This window comes from Oncorhynchus gorbuscha, linkage group LG17 (genome assembly GCF_021184085.1).
Source record: "Oncorhynchus gorbuscha isolate QuinsamMale2020 ecotype Even-year linkage group LG17, OgorEven_v1.0, whole genome shotgun sequence".
Classification (NCBI taxonomy): Eukaryota; Metazoa; Chordata; class Actinopteri; order Salmoniformes; family Salmonidae; genus Oncorhynchus; species Oncorhynchus gorbuscha.
The window spans coordinates 58,330,084-58,349,977 of record NC_060189.1 but is presented as its reverse complement, the minus strand read 5'-3'; the positions used below and the strand labels follow the sequence as shown (position 1 = coordinate 58,349,977).

General features: G+C 45.3%; 1 protein-coding gene across 1 annotated transcript in view; it reads left to right on the top strand.

Annotated features, from left to right (window-relative positions):
• The first annotated feature begins 191 nt into the window (after positions 1-191).
• LOC124002045 (lymphoid enhancer-binding factor 1-like) overlaps positions 192-19,894 on the top strand; it is a 33,746-nt gene continuing 14,043 nt past the window's right edge. The window contains exons 1-3 of the mRNA XM_046309264.1: positions 192-1,291; positions 3,359-3,425; positions 4,963-5,090. Of these exons, the coding sequence (XP_046165220.1) occupies positions 1,091-1,291; positions 3,359-3,425; positions 4,963-5,090 (396 nt within the window). The 5' untranslated portion in view covers positions 192-1,090. The remainder of the gene's footprint in view (positions 1,292-3,358; positions 3,426-4,962; positions 5,091-19,894) is intronic.

The following is a 19,894-nucleotide window of genomic DNA, read 5'->3' as shown; positions in this document are numbered from 1 at the left end:
ACATAGTCCACAGTGGTCACCATCCAACAGTAATTCTGTGTATCCAAACGTCACCCTTTTCTCGTTTTTATTGTTTTAGTGAATCTGTCTATTATAGCCTCTTAGGCCCTACTCTATCATATGCATTGGCGTCAGCTTCATCACCGCTTCGACCCGCCCCCACTCCTTCCTTCCCTGTCTACCCATTTGTTGTGAGCTACAGTATGTATAAATCTCCGTACCCTTCGCTCTCTTAGGAGTATCAATCGGTGTAGTGTCAATCACAGCGGCGGCTTCCCTTTCATCTCGATCCTCCCAGTCGCTGCGAGAGAGAAGGCAGAGAGAGAAGAGACAGAGGACCGGGAAGGAGAGCTACATTTCTTACGGAGCGGTGCTCCAGTTTGGAAGTCGGTCCACAGCGTATCGGTTTATAACGCACTCCTCGATCTTTTGTATAGTTTATTACTTTTTTTTAGCCGTTATTCAGTTCAAGTATGTATGTTCATTCTAATAGGGATAGATGCGCAGTATTGTTTAAGTGGGGGAAATAAATAGTGTTCTACTTGTGACAAACAGGCAGCACGAGATTCAGAGACGCGTTTTTTAAATTATATTTTTCCTTATTTTTTTTCCACGAAAGGACTGCAACTCTCACAGGACCCCAGAACGAGGAAATAAATATAAGCAGAAGTTTTTTTCTACATGCACTTTGACCGTTAGCGGAGCTCCCGGGTGTGTGCCCTCCTCTGCCAAATCTAACGGCACATCTGACTCTCGTGATGAGGTTTTGACTTCTGACATTTTAAAGAGCCGAACTGGCGAGTGCCGCGGGTTGAGCGTGCACTACACACCCGCTTTTGCCGATAACGTCTTCAATTTCGGATATTTAGAATTTGAATCATTGTAAGAATCATAATATTTCGAAAAACAACGACAAAAAGGATCTCCTGTTAATTTAGCTAAAACAAAAACGTGATCGCACGCAGTTTCCTCCAGGGTACGGAGCGGAGCGCAACACTTCAAGCCGCTTCAAGGAACATTTTTGGTTTCCTTTTGGGGATTTCGATAGTTCCTCCAATTTGGACAGTGCGAGTACTTCGACTGAATCAAAATGCCACAACTAGCAGGTGGTGGTGGTGGCGGGGACCCTGAGCTTTGTGCCACCGACGAAATGATTCCGTTCAAGGATGAGGGAGACCAAGAACAAATATTCGCAGAACTCAGTCACTCAGAGGAAGACGAGGGAGACTTGGCAGATATCAAGTCATCTTTAGTAAATGAGTCAGAGACGAGTCCAAACAGCAATCATGATGTAAGTATTTCCTCTTGTGTACTTAAGTCCAGTGTTACATGTTGCCAAGCCTTTATATAGGCTAGCCTAAATAAATGTCCATCAAATTCCTGACAACATATTCATTCAAGTTCACCTGTCCCTAAATAATAGCCCCCATTTCAGGGGAGTCAGTTGGACATTTTATGAAAGTTGATAAAAGCTGAAAAGCTGATAAAATGACTGGATATTTGCCCAAACTGTGTTTGGTTTTGTCATAATTAAGAAAGTGATGTGCAGCCTAATATTATATGTGTGTAATATGACTATTTTAATCTGTAAATAGTAGCCATGTTCTGTTTGTAATCAGTTGTAAACAGAGGCTCATAAATAAATCTGCTGCACGTGGCTGCAGAGCTTTTCAAAACATTGTTGACGAATTATACCAAAGGTCAAAACATACAGAACAATTTAACGTGAGATAATATTTTTATACAATTCAGAGAACTGTTGTACAGTTTTTAGAAGGTTATTTGATATTTTAAATTAAATATTGCACAGTAGGTGAGGAATTCGTGAATAGATTCTGAATGATTTTGTTAGGCCTATTGCAATATTCAATTAGCCCTATTGAATTATTATTATTATAGTTATTATTATTATTATTATTAGTAGTAGTAGTAATATTATTAGTATAACAATAATTGTCTTGATAAAAAAAAGCCTACTTAGAATTATTACAGTAACAATATCAATATCGCTATGGGTTAGGTGATTTAATTAAACAATGTTTCACCAGGTTGGATAATGTAAACTATGAATAATATAAAATATTAAAGTGTTTTTGGACAGATCAAATTCGTATTTGATATAAAATAAATGTTTGTTTTTTTCAAAGGGAAATCCAGATGAAATGATCTTCGAAGGAAAACCACACCTGACAAAATGTAGCACCTCTCGATTACAGTGACACTCATGTTCCCAATGTGAAATAAGGCCAACACATTTCTGCGTGTTTTGTGGAGATTATGGCCATTTCATGGAGAGACAACACATTGTTAAAGGACGGAATTAAATTGGGGCGGATTAATGGAAATGTTTAGTTTTGATATAGATCGTATTCATATTTGAAATATGAAAGAAATGTCACTGCCACAATACAGGTTTGAAGGTAATGCTGGTAGCTATTTTGTTCACATTGCTTATGTATTTAAATCCACTGTCATTCCTTTATCTCAATCATGTATCTAATGCATTTATAAGAGCTGTAACAAGAGTAGCTTACATCGTTTTAGACCTCGTGACTGTCACATCCCTCCTCAGTGCAGTGAGTTTCATATTCAATAGTAAGTTTAACTTTGTGCCTGAATATATCATTTTTTTTATCTGGGCTAGGCAGCTGTTACTAAGTCTCTAGCTCTGGATGCTGTATGTATTCAAATGTAAACCTAGCGCAATTAGCTGTTGCCATTTGTCATTATCCAATGTTAATGGAATTAGGGTACCTACTGACTCTGGGCCGAGCTCATATAGTTACAGCTGTCACAGACGCAAATAAGACGGAGGTTGAATGTTAATTGAGAATCCAGTGAAGTTCCGTGACTCTGCTGGAAGCCAGCCCCAGGGAAGTGAACTCCAAAAGGAGGTCTTTCTACGCGTTCCCATTCGAGGAGGGAGGGGGAAAGGAGATGCATGTGGAGGGGTTCACGGTATTTTGGAAAAGCAGTCGACTACACCGTAAACATCATCCCCTCTTCTCTATTTTCGCAGTTATTTTGTGTAGAGCACGTTAGTATTGGAAAGCATCATATGCCACCGTGATGCATTTGATTTTGAATTTGGTTGGAGCTTTGATTAAATTGGTTGGTGAAAATGAAAGCAGACTGATGCAGGTTAATTTGTAAGCTCCTTAAGGACATAAAGCTTAATTAAGTGGCTCGTTGAGGGGTTGATACAGACCGCTCCGTCAACCCTTCTCGCCTCACTGTGTATGTGTTCTTAAGTCCGGGGACAAGCTGAAAGCACAGGCCATAGCAGCGTGTGTGTGTGTGTGTGTTGGTGAATTTTTTACGAATTTAATCACCTAATTTCTGTCTCCGTCTTTCACAGGGAACTAGACAATCCCAAATATCCCAAGACTCATATCATGAAAAACACAGAGACCATCACGACGATGGTAAGTGACACACATCACATTAAATATTATCCTGTCAGTTATCAGCATGTTGCAGAGATCTGCACTTATGTATGGGTCACATTGAGCCAAGATTAACGGTACAATATTACAATCAGTTTCTGGAGGCTTGATTATTGAAAGATTTAATTTGTATTTTTAAAGGGAAGAAAGATGGTAGACTGGAAAAGCTTCATTATCTCCACCCACTTCATTTTCTATTCAGCACCGATCAGTCACATCATGGTCCATTTTCTTATCTGACCCCAGTTCATTCTGATGCAGAGATGATATCTGAATTGATTCTAGTCAGGACATGAACTGAATGGGAAAAAGTGTTCTATATGCAAGTCTTTTGTGGTCCGTAGGACATGTTATTATTTATGCAGAGAATGGTTGAATAACCCAATGGCTGCGGCCCCTTGCCTGGTCATCAGAAAGATACAATACCGATGCATTTCAATTGCTAAGTTGACATGAATGAAAACCTGTGAAGACAGGCAGTGACTTAAGCATGTGGCTCTCTGATACTAGTAGTGAGTGACTGTTAATATTCTCCTTGGTTCATTTTGTACACACACTCTCTGTCTCCGTATCTCTCTCTTTGTGTCTCCGTCTCTGTGTGTTTTGTCCCGTGCAACATGTTGCTGCTGTGCGACAGCACCAGACTCATTTGATCCCTTTATTTGGTCCAGGCTGTATTCTGACCCCAGATAGAGCTGCGGGTCATGATTGGAGCTCTGTTCTGTTAAGAGTGGCTCTTCTTTGTTCCCCCAGCAGCTCTGAATAGGACCCCCTCAAACCAAACACTCCCTTTCCCCACAACAAGCCCATGTTGCTATCAATCTACCAGACACACACACCAGCCCCTCTCCCCAGAAAGTGACAACCAACAGCCACCAAATAGTTTGTGGCGAGTTTCTATTCAGGCAGGGGGACGGACCCGAACAAATGCTCTCTCTTTAGGTCAGAGGCGTGGGGAACAGTAGGGGCATCTCTTGTTTTGACACAGTCTGTATGTTCCTCCTAATTGACGCTAATTGGCACGGAGGGACGCCATTGTTACGCTGTATAGTACAGCCCTCCTCTCCCCTTTCTCCAAGACATGAGAGACAAAAGACTGGTGAAACGGAGGGTGCTGGGTCACAGCGGTCGACAGCGATATCATTACGCCATCAAGAGGCATGCGTGGAGCGATGATGCGATAGTCATAGTGCCAGATGAACCCAGTGTTGTTAGAGACTGTAACTTGGCAATGACTATTCACATGTAACTGTATTAGTAGTAGGCTATAAACTCCAGGAGATTTTCCCAATGACTCTGAACTGCTGAAGTTATGATGGCGGTGAATATTGCTGTTATGTTACTTGATCAGACTGTTGCTTAGAGATGCTATTCTATAAAAAGGCCCAAATGCTAATGGAGATTAATAATGTGCTTGACTCAAGTTCTCTAACAAATCTTCCATTAATGATCGTAAATGTACGATTTTTACCAAGCCTCAAGTTCACACTTTTCTGTCTCTTGGGCCCGTTTCCAGGGAAACACCTAGACATGTACAACAAAGGTCACCAATACTCTGGATACCCAGGTTACATCATGATGACTAATATGAACAACGACTCCTACATGAACAACGGCTCCCTGTCGCCGCCCATGCCCAGAACGGTGAGTCTAGTTACACTATACCTCCATCAATCAATCACTTCCACCAATCTGTCAAGCTAGCTAGCCCAGTTTGTGTCTAGTGCATTTTCACTGCCTCAAGTTTGATTCCATCTTAAATACTTAACCAGGTCTAAACCCCTAAGAAGAGTGTGCTCACCCTGTGATTTGTTTTCTAATATAACTGTGTATGGACATTTCCATTCATCTTTTCTACCATCTTTTCAACTCTAGAATGTTCTTTGCCTCTCTTCCACCGCCTTCCTAGTGTGATGTAGCCCGGTTTGTGATAGCCGTATATAACATGCACCGGGTAATGTTGTGATGGTCTGTCCCCTTGGCAACCACGTGATCTAGTCTCCCCCACATGCCTCTCATACTTTCCAGCAGATTAACGACATTTATATGATGCATTATTTCTCGCGCCTTGTTAACTTAATCAATGTCTGTTTACACATCGACAGTAAGCCCACCGATTACGCTGACGTGGTCGCGGAGGCCTAACGGCAACATCCCATTTGAAGATGGAGTTTGCGGAAATAGCCAGAGTTGCCGTATGTCACCATGCTTATAGTCCCTATAAGATAACAGTATTCATTTCAGGCTGTAGGCCTTGTGGCTGGCTTCCTGTGTCTGTCCCTTTTTGAACATTAGCAGCAAGACAGACGCAAAACGCCAGGGCATGCCAGCAGCTGTCCACCCTAATCCTGTTTGGTGTGTGTGTGTGTGTGTGTGTGTGTGTGTGTGTGTGAATACACCCAGTCTCGCTATGGCTCGGTGCCTCCCAAAGCCTGTCCCTGCACCCTGCTAGCACATAGACTAGAGGACACAGACATATACGTATTGTTCAAGGACCAAAGACTCTGGCTTATGTCTGCCTGTGTGTCTGAGTTGGTTTCATCATGAAATTCATTTGAAGGGTTTGAAGTCTGTGTAGCGACTGTGTGAACATGGCTGACAATACAAAGTGAACGGTGTTCTGATCTCGTGGCAGCGGTACACCCACTTTACTCTTGTATAGGAGTCCTCTGACCGGAGGGATTTCTTCAGACAATTTTCATCTCCAATATAATTGTTTTGGATACTTATGGAATGGAGAACTTCTCAAGGACTGAGGGGCTTCCATCCAAACTTCCTTAAATAAAGAAATGACTCCTGTGATTTGGCCCCTCCTCTCGCTGCCGGGACCGTTTTAAACACTCATTTCATTCACCGTGGCCGCAGCCCGCTTTTTGTTTGGCCAAATTTCCCCGTCTTCAATAAATCGTTAGTCAATTTTATGTACGTTTCTCTCACTTAAAATGGATACGGTTGGTGGCGGTGCAGTCATGGAAGTTGGAACACAAGTCTGATGTGAAATGTGTATGTGCTGCCTGACTGTTGATTGGCTGGATGTGAAACGTGTATGTGCTGCCTGGTTGTTGATTGGCTGGATGTGAAATGTGTGTGCTGCCTGGCTGTTGAATCAAGCCTGCCGGCCACCGCAGCCACAGTATCTGCAGGCCTAGGATCAGTTTTCACCCAGATCAAAGGCGCGTTCTCTCCCTTTCTTCCCTCCCTCTACAGTTTAGATTGATTTTCATTGGCCATGGCATTCCTGTGCATGAGGCCCAACTGACAGAGCTGTTCAGAGTTGCTGATTGTCAGCAGATTTTTGAGAGGGAAGCAAGGACCTCTGAGGCGTTGTGCTAGATATTTTAAAGGAGAAGGAATGGATGTTCTTGGTTTAGAGGGTTTGAGAAGTTCAGCTGTGCATAGGGTTAGTGTGGTGGAGTCCCCACGAACAGTAGCACATATGGAGATTGTTTCTGTGTAGTTGATTCAATAAAGTTCTGTGGAAAGACGAGATGATCTCAGTTGGATGTTAGATATCCCTTCATCTCTGGAGGTGGTTGTCCTGGTTTACAGTTGAGGTCTTTTTAATTATTTAATTTAACCAGGCAAGTCAGTTAAGAACAAATTGTTATTTACAATGACAGATTTTTACCTTGTCAGTTCGGGGATTCGATCTAGCAACCTTTCGGTTACTGGCCAAACGCTCTAACCACCAGGCTACCTGCCGCCCCAGGTCTAAAGCTTACTTGGTGAAATGAAAATGAATGATTCATTATTATTATTATTCTGATCTTTATTATAACAGATAAAGTGAGGGTTGTGTCATATTAGGGTTTTCTACTTGCTCATTACATTGTCAGTACAGAGTTGACACTTTGTAGCAGTATTTGTTGGCTCTTGGTTGGTGTGGTTTGTTCCAGAGGAATCCATTGAAAACCCTGCCTGCCACTATTTAGTCTTCCCAGAAGCCTAGTGAAGTAAATACATCTACTATTCTGTTTAAAGTGTTATCTACAGTTATACTGTATATTGGTGTCAGTGAGAACTGTAGTGACATGTTCTCTCGCGTGTGTGTGTGTTCTTTGAGTCTTCACATATAGGGTCGTGTGAGGTTTGACTGTTGCATATTGGATTATTTAAAGTGACTGTGCGTGTGTGATGGCTCATATTTCCAGCTCCCATGGCCAGAGGGCCGGACTGTACAGAACTCTGGGAAGAGACGGGGGATTGTGTTCCCTACTCTGGCCTCTGTTAAGTCTTTGTGAAGACCACGCTCGATGTCTGAATGGGCTGGCAGCTTGGAATCAAGCTCTCACATCTCTCTGGCTAAAATCTAGGACTTATCGAGCTAACACATTCCTGTATGTGCGTTAACTCAACCCCTCTGTTTTCCCACTGTAGAAAGTGCATGTAGAACTTGTGCACTGGAGTCAATGAGAAGTGCTATTTGAGTCGTTGTAGCAGATGTATAGCTTCAGGATTACTGTGGTTTAATAGAATGCTCCTCTTTGGATCCAGTCCTAGTTTAAACTTCTGTCACCTTCTCATCAAACATCTGAATTTGAGGATGACAACTTTTAACTTGGAACCACCAAGCCTGTAACGGTGGAAGCCATTTTCACACACTACCTTACTTTAAATCTAGAACTTTGAATCCACTACCTTGTTCCAAGCACAAGTCGAGGATCTCCAAGCACCCAGTCTCCAGCCTGTCAGTGCAGCATTCCGGGAAGATGGAATCGCCATAGCTGATTTTAAGCTGGGCTTTTGGTGAGCAGAGAGCTGAGGGAACCATTCGCTGCCCCTCCCAGGCCATACCTCCCTCCCCCTGTCTTCCCCCTCGGTGGCGGGCCCTTGTGGTGTGTGAGAGCCCGTGGGGGAGACTGCGGTTCCCCTTTGATGTCAGCGAGAACGTGACGGATCTCCTTGGCGGCGTTGCGCGGCGGTGTGGAATCACTAACCCGGGCTTACCTAACGGGATTTACCGCGCTCCCCTTTTCTCGCTTACATCCCAAATGGAACCATATTCCTTATATAGTGCACTACTTTAGACCAGGCCCCATATGACTAGTCATCAGTAGTGCACTACTTTAGACCAGGCCCCATATGACTAGTCAACAGTAGTGCACTACTTTAGACCAGGCCCCATATGACTAGTCAACAGTAGTGCACTACTTTAGACCAGGCCCCATATGACTAGTCAACAGTAGCGCACTAATAATAGGGTGCCACTTGAGACATACCCCGCGTCACCCCCAGTGCCATGTGTATCTGTCCTCATGGTCTCAAACCCTGGCCCCATTCAGCACCGGTCCCTGTTATGAGAAGACCACATTTCCCAGGAGCCCTTCATGTCCACGCGCAGTGTAGTTTGCGGCAACGTGCGGCGCCATGTGTAGTTCTTTATCCACGACTGCGGGTTTGTAAAGCGGAGGCGCTGAATCGAGCAGAGCGTTCTGTTGTGATTTGTGAAGCAGCTGGGATCTATTTGATGTATGAGTCTGCCGCTGGATGGCGTTGCCTAAAATTGGCCCACAAACATATATTATTATATTACTATATTTTGTGACCAAACATGACATTTTGAAAAGAGTCAATTATTTAAAGTTGAAAAAAAAACATTTTTGGGGAAGGGGGGGGGTTAAATTTAAAGGACCATCAGAGGATCATTGTGGCATTGATGTCATCTGCTATGCAGGTCTGACAAGGAGCAGGGTGTGTGTGTGTGTGTGTGTGTGTGTGTGTGTGTGTGTGTGTGTGTGTGTGTGTGTGTGTGTGTGTGTGTGTGTGTGTGTGTGTGTGTGTGTGTGTGTGTGTGTGTGTGTGTGTGTGTGTGTGTGCGCGTGCATGCGTGTGTCACACTGTGTAGACCTCACAGAAAGCTCCAGCATCCTCCCACCCTTTGTGTGCTTCTGGGTCTCAGCTCTCTATAAACAGTATCATTGACACGGAGCGTGCGTCAAACTACTGTACTGTATGGTACATGGTGAGGAGGCTGGTCCACACATTTATTCCATATGGCGTTCCCTCCACGGTAATGATTCCATGTGGTTGCAATCCCCTTATCAAAGTCTTTCATCTTGTTAAGTGGAGCTGGGAGGAATTATCCTCTCCCTAAATTGAAACGACTGGTGTTTTTTTCCTTTTTCTCCCTGTAAGATGAGAAGACAAAATAAGTCCAGGCAAGGATGCACCAAGTGTTCACATAATGTGGTGTGAATTTGTGTTACGACGCTGACGGACTGTGGGAATGTTGTTCGCTCATGTTTTGACTATATGGACAGTGTGTCATGTTTTTTAAACTTTATTTTATGAAACTTGTAACAGAGCATTGTGGGAATATGGTAAAACATCTATCGTATCGTTTGTGTGTGTGTGTGTGAGTGTTTGTTTTCATGTGCTCTCTCATGCTCTCACCAAAACGAGACTGTCATCATAGATGAGGACATCAAAACACTCTAGCCCCCCTCGCTTCTCCCTCGTTCATCCATCCTACTGAGGGAAAGATAGCCTGTCTCTGCTCCATGGAGCCAGCCAGCCTGCACAGGCGAGGCCGGGCCCAGCCACAGCACCTGCTGAGTGGGGCTTCACAGGGAATACGGAAAGGAGTGGACAGGCGTGTACTTGAGTTGGGGTGGGGGGGTTGGGTGGGGGGGGTTGGGTGGGTGGGTGGGTGGTTGGGTGGGTGGGAGGGAGGGAGTGGAAGGTTAGAGAGGATAGTGGCTTTTGTTGTCTACGTGTGGCGTTGGTCGTGTGGCGCTGGTTGTGTCACTCCAGCTTGTTGTTTTGACTCCCGGGCAGAAGGTCCCCTGGTAAAAGTCCCTCCACTCCCCAGGCTGTTTTGACTCCCGGGCAGAAGGGCACCTGGTGAAAGTCCCTCCACTCCCCAGGCTGCGTGGCTCCTATTGAAGCCACTCTGTGGGAGCTCAGTTCGGCACACAGGGACCGGAGCCCGACTCCTAGCCTCCCTCCACCACCTAAACACTGCTGATAAGACTGGCTCCACCACAAAGCCAAGACGCCAAGCAAAACACTGTTGTTTTTCCACATTGACGCGCTGCAACTGGAGATGAATGGGGAGGCTTTTGAAGTGGTGTGGCTGAAACCCTTTTGATGTCACTAGTTGTATTTAGTCTCCAAATAGTTCCTCACTGTTGCAACATTATCATAAAATCATCCCTTTTTTAGTTTAGTGAAAACCAGGTCTATATTTGGTGCTTTGTACCATGTAGTTCAGGCAGTAACTGACCGGGACAATGGGAGCTGCAGGGGTGAAACACTGAGTGTAACTCCTCCCAGCGCTCCGTACTTAAGAGAGAACCAGCAAACAGCCCTGACTTGTCCTTGTGTGACTTGATCAATAGCCGCTCTGTTACCATCAAGTTACTCTTGTTTTTTTTCCCTCCTTTATATTTTTCAGAAGCTCATTACTTCTTTGTGTGTGCTGTGGTGTGTGTGTGTGTGTGTGTGTGTGTGTGTGTGTGTGTGTGTGTGTGTGTGTGTGTGTGTGTGTGTGTGTGTGTGTGTGTGTGTGTGTGTGTGTGTGTGTGTGTGTGTGTGTGTGTGTGTGTGTGTGTGTGTGTGTGTGTTTATCTGACAGAGCTGAAAGATGAATTCTCATCAGTGTAGAAGGTTGGGTATAGGGTCGGTATAGTTACTGTACAAAGGGGTCTGTGCTGCTCGCCTTGCCTCGTCACCAGTCTTTATTAACCCAGCTGTTAAATGGATAGATGGTTATAGCACTTTTTCCCCCTTCTTTTTGTTTTTGCTAGCGCACATCGAATGCGTCATTTATTTTCTCCCCTCTTAACTATTCACAACATATACTGTACACATACTGGCTGGAGTGTGAGAGCGACCGAGCGCACGCGCACACACACTGCGGAAGACACATTTCAGTTGAATGCATTCAAAATGCATTCAACTGAGTAGGTATCCCCCTTTCCATTTCCTTTCTGTTGGAGCTTGCAGAACTAGGGTGGACAGGAGGAGGGGTTTGCTGTCAATTCATTTTGTGTGGTCTTGGCTATAAAAAGCATGTAAGAAAACAGCTCTTTGAATGGTCTTTAATTTTTGGGAAACCCATAAAAGTTTGCCGCTCCTTTGATATCAGCCTCGGAATTGAAAACAAATGCAGCATTCTGCCCCCTTCTCATTTCAACTGCCCTATTATGGAGTTGTGAAGAAAAAAAATCAGCCGTAGATCTCTTTCTCTCCCTCCTTTTCCATCCCCCCATTTCCCTTTCCCCTCTCTCCTGCCTTCTTTCTCCTCCTCCTTCTCCCCCACTCCCTCTCTTTTTCCTCCCCCTTGTTTTTGAAGAAACCTACAGGGGGGGGGGGGGGATCACTGATGTCAAAGTAAAAACCAAGAGCATTAAGAAAACTGGCAAAATGCAATACAGCTGCAATCCGACATGACGCTGGAAAATAGGTCTGAGGAGTAGAGAGCCTCCCCGTATCCATATTCCCAGGGTGCACAACTGCTCCCGGCCTCGGCTTTGATCTCTTCAAAGCCTCCTACTAGCTGGAGAGTCTTGGCTGCTGCTCACGCTGGAGTGCCGGAGAAGGGGAGAGAGGGAGGAGGGGTGTATGCATGTCGGAGTGGAAGAGAGGAGAGGGGGGCGGGGGGCGGGGGGGGTTGTCTTTTCCTTTCCAGGGCTGAAATCAATCACAGTGCCGAGGCAATTATGTGTAATTCAACAGGGCCAGATTAGTAACTCTGTTACCTGAGTGACTGACTGCGTGTCTGTAATCTCAGAGACTCACTGACTGGCCTTCGCCAGCCAGCCAGGAGAAGTCACCACTGGGTCACGGACATGGGAGGGAAGGAAGGGGAGCGAGGGAGAGGTGCTGAAAAGCAGGCCGCCATGCCGCCGTCCAGCAGAGCAGAAAATCGGGCCACAATGGAGTGATTACACTTGCAGATGTAGCCATATTTATGACTGAGGCGAGCAGAGGGAGAGAGGGAGGGGGAGAGAGGCAGACAGTGATTGCCATGGAGCTCTAGCTAGCTAGCTCCGTCTCTCTAACGAGCCCTGTTCCCTTTGTGTTGGGGCTCGTGCCTGATGTCGCCCCCTCACTACGCTGCTCTCTCCGTCCCCCTTCAGTGCCATATCTCTACCCCTCATGCCCGGTGCCTCGGATGGCCCCCAAATGCCAGGCTTGGCCCAGGCTTGCACCCCGGGCACCCAATTTGCCGTGGCTGGAGAGAGGAGCGCGGCTGGAGAGATAGTCTGCATGGCTGCGGGTCACAGAGAGAAGAGATGGAAACAGAATAGAATGGGACTCCTGCCTCTCTCTTTCTCTCTCCTCTCTCTTGCTATGGGTCTGGGCCTTACCACTGCTACAGTATGCAACACACACCACACCACGACACTTAGCAGCAGGTCTTGGGTCCTGGGTCATGTTTTGTTGGGGAACAATGCTGAAATGATGCAAATCTTTGCCTCTCCTGAAGTGATTATGGCCACCTGATTCTGATTAGTGTTCTGTAACCACTAGAATTGACAAACATCGCAATATACCAGCCGTCTATTATTGGAACAGATGACCTCATTTAAAGGGAAAGATATTCTCTCTTCCTCATGAAGACGAAAACAGCTCTTTTGTTTAGCTGTGCTCGGCGGAGAGTCACTTGATGCCGGGTGATGAAACCCATAAAGATATCCAGCAAGAGTGTGTTTGTTCATCTGATGAGCTACACTCTGTTCTCCTCTCCTCCTTCCTCTCTCCTCTATTTCCTTTGATCATCATTTTCATCTGGGGCTAGTCTGGTGGTGATGGAAGAGAAGGCTGTTATTTTCTCCTGGGGATACACACAGACACACACATTAAGGACATTAGATTTACACTGGTGTTAAGACAAGGGGTGGAGTAGAGCTGGGCCGATATGGACAAAAATCCATATTACGGTAAATCGACTGAATTCTCATGATAAAGACCAATTGAACGATGCGTGTATAACATTAACGCACACCAAAGTTATTTTTGTTGGCATTTATATGACCCTTAACTGCTGTTACTACTACTTTGGATGTTGTAGCTATCGATTGTCCCATTTAACAATCACCCATATTAGCATTTAACACATTTCTCCAGTTGGGCCCTAGAGGTTATTTTTCCTAATGAACGATATCAGCCAAATGTTTGGTCAATTGGTTTGGTCAGTGTCGATCATTTCCGGCTTGTCGTCCCAGCTCTAGAGTGTCGTCCCAGCTCTAGAGTGTCGTCCCAGCTCTAGAGTGTCGTCCCAGCTCTAGAGTGTCGTCCCAGCTCTAGAGTGTCGTCCCAGCTCTAGAGTGTCGTCCCAGCTCTAGAGTCCCAGCTCTAGAGTGTCCCAGCTCTAGAGTGTCGTCCCAGCTCTAGAGTGTCGTCCCAGCTCTAGAGTGTCGTCCCAGCTCTAGGGTACCAGTGATTATATGATGACGTCGATTGTTTTATAAAGACAAACTAAAATGGTGATTAAATGAAACGGAGTGGATTGACTAGGAACTAAGTCTAGACTAGGAACTAAGTGTTGACAGTCTTGCTATTCTGTATTGAAAATATTGGAAAATACATGTTTTGATTTATAATTATTGATAGACAATGTGAGACAAGGATTGAGCTCTAAAATGAGAACATTTACGGGAGCTACAGTGGAAAAAATGTCTCAGTTGGTGTGGCGTCTGTCTGCCCAATCTACCCACCCCAGTACATAGACCCTCCGTTTCGCTCGGGGAACCAGGTGAGACTTTTCATGTCTCCCGTCAGGGGAGACTTCAGAGGGACGTCCTCGGCTTTGAGCTCCCCATCATCAAACAATGCATCCAAATATCAAATCGATCCAGAGCCCCAACCTCATCCCCCTCTGCCGCCCGCCACGCACCTATCTTTGAGATGAAAGGGGACGAAAAAATCAAGTGACCCCCCCACCACCTCCTATCCCTCCTCCTCATCCCCCTCATTCGCCACCAAGAAAAGAGGAATCAAGATGGGCGCCTTGGTGGAGAGAGGGACGCTTCAATTGCTATTCAATCCCACTCCACCCTTCATGTGAACCCTGTACACAGACAGGGTCTTCTCTCTGCACAGAGATGGACAGCTATAATAATGATGGGATATGACAGGTTCATAGACGTTTCACCGAGATTCTTTGACTTCATAAAAGTCCACGGCGCACCAAGCCTGGCTTTGGTTAATTCATGCCTCTGATATGGCAGGAGATCTGGATAGAGGTGTGAACGAATGCTCGGCTAGTCGCCCACCGGAGTGTTGCGTTCTCTTTGTGTTCCTGTGTTTTGACTGTATTCAGACCACAGAAGCTTTTGAGCATTGTAATGGTTTAATGCAATTACATACTGAGGTGCTATTCATGAGTCGGTGATCTCTGTTGATCTCACGCTATCTCTCGCCATGCTGGAAGAGAGACACTACGATTGGCTCATACGAGATAGGCCTTGTAGTGTAAAGAGTGACGATTGGACTGATGGAAACATAGCTACCCCCACTAAGTCTAAAATGAGACTCTGATACACAAAGGAAATACTGTACAAGTCCATTATTTTCAAGAGCCACAGAAATGGAATTGCATTATAACTGTGTTGTGTTCATTTTGTTGTCATTCTGCATCTATTTCAAGTGTAATGTCAGCTGAATGAATGGTGCTCTCGAGGCTACATGTGTTGGGCTTGGGCCCATGCAGTTTCTTTCTTTACAATCAGGATTTGAATATATCACGACAATGTAAGACGATTACCATTTCTTAAGGGGTGGTTGAGAGAAAGGTTCGACCGTTGTTAGGGACCATGTTTTAACACGGTCATTGTTTTGGTTTGCCTTACCTCTCTACAAAAGCGTCTCACAAAAGTAACCAAAAGGGGCGGAGCTTTTCTTGTGATTGGGTTGATCCTGGAAAGGCTGGCTGAAGTGCTCCCTCGTGCGCATTGCAAATGGCAACCTATTCCCAATATAGTGCACAAATTTTGACCAGAGCCTCAGGGGCCTTGTTAAAAGGTAATACCCTATAAAGAGGATAGGGAGTAATTTAGGACGCGGGCCTAGTCATACATGAGTGGAGAATAGCCATTTGTTCCGAGGGGATTACGCCTTTTAGAATAGCTTTGTTTTCATTCAGATCTGAGGAGACTGGCCGTGTGTGTGTGTGTGTGTGTGCGCGCGCGCGCGCGTGTGTGTGTGTGTGTGTGTGTGTGTGTGTGTGTGTGTGTGTGCGCGCGCGCGCGTGCGTGTGCGTGTGTGTGTGTGTGTGTGTGTGTGTGTGTGTGTGTGTGTGTGTGTGTGTGTGTGTGTGTGTGTGAGAAGCTGAAAATGTGGGGTTTTAATGACTAATTCCAGGCTGAAAAGCAGGTGTTTAGTGTCTCACCGGTTAATCCTTTAAAAATGAGGAGTTGCACCTAAACAACAGCTGGGCTGCTAGTCAGACCTATTGTACTTCTGTCCTTTACTTTATAAAAGACAAGAATGGGTTGTAACCAGATCCACAATGATGAATGCTTTGGTTTATAGTAACGATGACTGGGCTTACAACACTATATCTTGATACAGGGCTAGAGAGTAAGATATATAGTAGTTTAAAGCCTCTTATGTAGAAACACCCACATTTTTATCAAAACATGCATTTAAAAAAAAAATGTTGACTGACTTTGTAGGTTTCCCCTTCATATTTGACGACGAAGCTGAAATTAATTACTCACTATAGGTAATCCTATAGCCTGCTGAAGTCTATTACCTGGCTATTAGCTGCCTAGCCAGTGGGAGTAGACGGCTAGGAGGCGTTGGTCTCCAAAAAGCAGAGGTGCGCTGAGGTGAAAAGGCCATTGATCATGTGACTATGGGGTCAGAAGTTCACATGTAAGATCGCTAGAACACAGGCGTCATGGCTCTGGGGAAGAATGGATCCTCTAAGTTGCTATGGTTAAAACGGGAGCAAAATGCTGGTCAGCAAAATTATTTTTAATGTAATATTCATTACTATACGATAGGTGTGCATACAACACATTTTTCTACATTAGTATATGTATGGACATGTTTCACTGCCTTTTTAGATTAGTAATATAAATATATATCAGCAGACGCAGAGTTAGCTCACTGTGTTGCTCTGTTGTCATTGAATTTAGATACCTGCCATTGTGCCAGAGTGTTTACTTCCCCAAGGTTGTGTGTGTGTGTGTGTGTGTGCGCACGAGTGAAACTAGGTCAGTACACTCCCCAGCTCAAGCGGCACCCATTCAAATCACTCACCCCTGATACACGCTCCTCTCCTCAACTCGTGCCGTTTCAAACCATCCTCGTAAACATTCACTCCCCGCCAGCCTGTCGCCATCTGTCCCCCACTGGCTCTCACCTTTTCCATGATCCTATGGCTAAGCAACCTACCCTTTCCCTCAATGGCTAGTGTTTACTGGTTAGCGCTGTCAAAGAGGACTACTGAGTCAGTGGTTCCAAACCTGTTATTGTACCACCAACTGAATTCTGCTCTTCCCAGAGTACCCCTGAAGTACCCCCTCATTTTACCAGTAGGCCAGGCCTATGGTCTCATTATTCTTCAGTGGGAACCACTATACTACAGTGGGAATCACTATACTAACAGATGTTAGGCTAGTGTTACTGTATGAGTTATTATGACGCTAGCGCTTTGAGTGCGGTCTGCTACCTGCCTACAGCTCTCAATATCACGTTAGTTACTAGTTAGCATGGAGCTAGCTAGCGCTCTGAGAGGGGTCTGCTACCTGCCTACAGGTCTCAATATCACATGTTAGTTACTAGTTAGCATGGTGCTAGCTGCTCTGAGAGGGGTCTGCTACCTGCCTACAGCTCTCAATATCACATGTTAGTTACTAGTTAGCATGGAGAGCTAGCGCTCTGAGAGGGGTCTGCTACCTGCCTACAGCTCTCAATATCACATGTTAGTTACTAGTTAGCATGGAGCTAGCTAGCGCTCTGAGAGGGGTCTGCTACCTGCCTACAGCTCTCAATATCACATGTTAGTTACTAGTTAGCATGGAGCTCGCTAGCGCTCTGAGAGGGGTCTGCCAGCTGACTGCTGCTTCCAGCTCTCTCCTCCACAGGTAGAGCCAGGCACAAAGACCCCCACCACTCCAGCCAGACTCCATTCTCCCCCCTCAACGCTGAGCTCCCAAATCCAAACTGACAGCCATTCATGCCCAGAATACCTGGCTGAGAGCAGGGGGGGGTGCACTATCTAGGTGTAGCAGGCAAATCCTCTCTTGTTCATTGCTTTCTAAAACGTGGCGCATGAGGCTGACTTTCTCAGCACTTTTTCTCCCAATCATTCTGTGGTGTTTTTCTCTCTTTTCTCTCCATTTCCCCCTTCTGTTATTGTGTTGTGAAGACTCAGGCTTGGGTTTTAGCAAGTGCTAAACATTAGCTTGCGCTGCGTTTTCATTTGTGTGCCCTTCTAAGGGTTCTGGCTCACTTACCGTTCGTTGTTGTGAATGTGGCGATAACTTGGCATGAATGTAGCAACTCGGCAGTCCAAAAGGTTTCTAGTGATATACCATGCAGTGTGTTCATGCAGCAGTGGGGTAGTAGCTAAAAATGGATCGGCAGGGAGAAAAAAAGACTTGCCGTTTGATTCAATAAGAAAATTAAAGAGCGGTGCCAGATTCAGGTGCACAACTTCTACTTGTTGTCAGCTTCACCGGTTACCTGATTCAGACCAGAGGTCTCTAGAGTTCCATTTCTCTCCATCACCTCATTAGAAACTCATTAGAAACCAGTATTTCTGTCATCTTAGCTGATATTGTAGCCAACTACATGAAAAAATGTACACTCGATTTTAGATTTTACTCTATAAAAAATGTGTTGTGGGGATCCCTAGATGGTGAATCACAATTTTGCTTGACATTTTAGGTGAAGTGGGTGTGTGGGAGAGTTTGTGTGTTCTCCCTCTCCAATAAACTCTGCCAGGAAGAAGAGCTGCAGTCTGTTGTGTGACTCATTCATTGTGGGGGTTTTCCACTGTGTTTGCCTGGGCTCGTACATGATAAGTGGCGATTACGTTATATAGGTAACTAAAAAAATGTGTGTGTGTGTGTGTGAGCACACTTGCTGGTCTGGTCAAGCTGGTAGGGTGAAGCCAGGCCTGCTGACAGTGGCACTTCAGTGGAATGTTTGCCCTTTCCTCAGCTCTTTGATGTGACCAGGTCCTGCTGTGATAATGAGGCCTGCGCCCCGCCGCAAGGTGAACATCCTGCAGGGTGCCCCGGACTCTGCCAAAACACACCCAGTCCAACCCCCACATAACGCTCTGTGAACCTTCACACAACGCTCCGACAACCTTCACACAACTACCAGGCAAGGCACTAAAAGGCTTCAAAACATTGGCCCAGCAGTGACATCATTTGAGTCAATTGGAGGTGTACCTGTGGATGTATTTCAAGGCCTACCTTCAAACTCAGTGCCTCTTTGCTTGACATTATGGGAAAATCAAAGAAATCAGCTAAGACCTCAGAAAGAAATTGTAGACCTCCACATGTCTGGTTCATCCTTGGGAGCAATTTCCAAACGCCTGAAGGTACCATGTCCATCTGTACAAATAGTACGGACGTTTAAACACCATTGGATCACGCAGCCGTCATACCGCTCAGGAAGGAGACGCGTTCTGTCTCCTAAAGATGAACATACTTTTGTGCGAAAAGTGCAAATCAATCCCAGAACAACAGCAAAGGACCTTGTGTCGATGCTGGAGGAAACCAGTACAAAAGTATCTATATCCACAGTAAAACTAGTTCTATATCGACATAACCTGAAATGCCGCTCAGCAAGGAAGAAGCCACTGCTCCAAAACCGCTGTAAAAAAAGCCAGACTGCGGTTTGCAACTGCACATGGGGACAAAGATCGTACTTTATGGAGAAATGTCCTCTGGTCTGATGAAACGAAAATAGAACTGTTTGGCCATATTGACCATCGTTATGTTTGGAGGGAAAAGGGGAGGCCTGCAAGCCGAAGAACACCATCCCAATGTTAAAGCATGGGGGTGGCAGCATCATGTTGTGGGGGTGCATTGCTGCAGGAGGGACTGGTGCACTTCAAAGAATAGATGGCATCATGAGGTTGGGAAATTATGTGGATATATTGAAGCAACATCTCAAGACAGTTAAAGCTTGGTCGCAAATGGGTCTTCCAAATGGACAATGACCCCAAGCATGACCTCAATCTTACTGAAAATTTGTGGGCAGAATTGAAAAAGCATATGTGAGCAAGGAGGCCTACAAACCTGACTCAGTTACACCAGCTCTGTCAGGAGGAATGGGCTAAAATTCACCCAACTTATTGTGGGAAGCTTGTGGAAGGATACCTGAAACGTTTGTCCCATGTTAAACAATTTAAAGGCAATGCAACCAAATACTAATTGAGTGTATGTAAACTTCAGACAAACTGGAAATGTGATGAAAGAAATAAAATATGAAATAAATCATTCTCTCTACTATTATTCTGACATTTCACATTC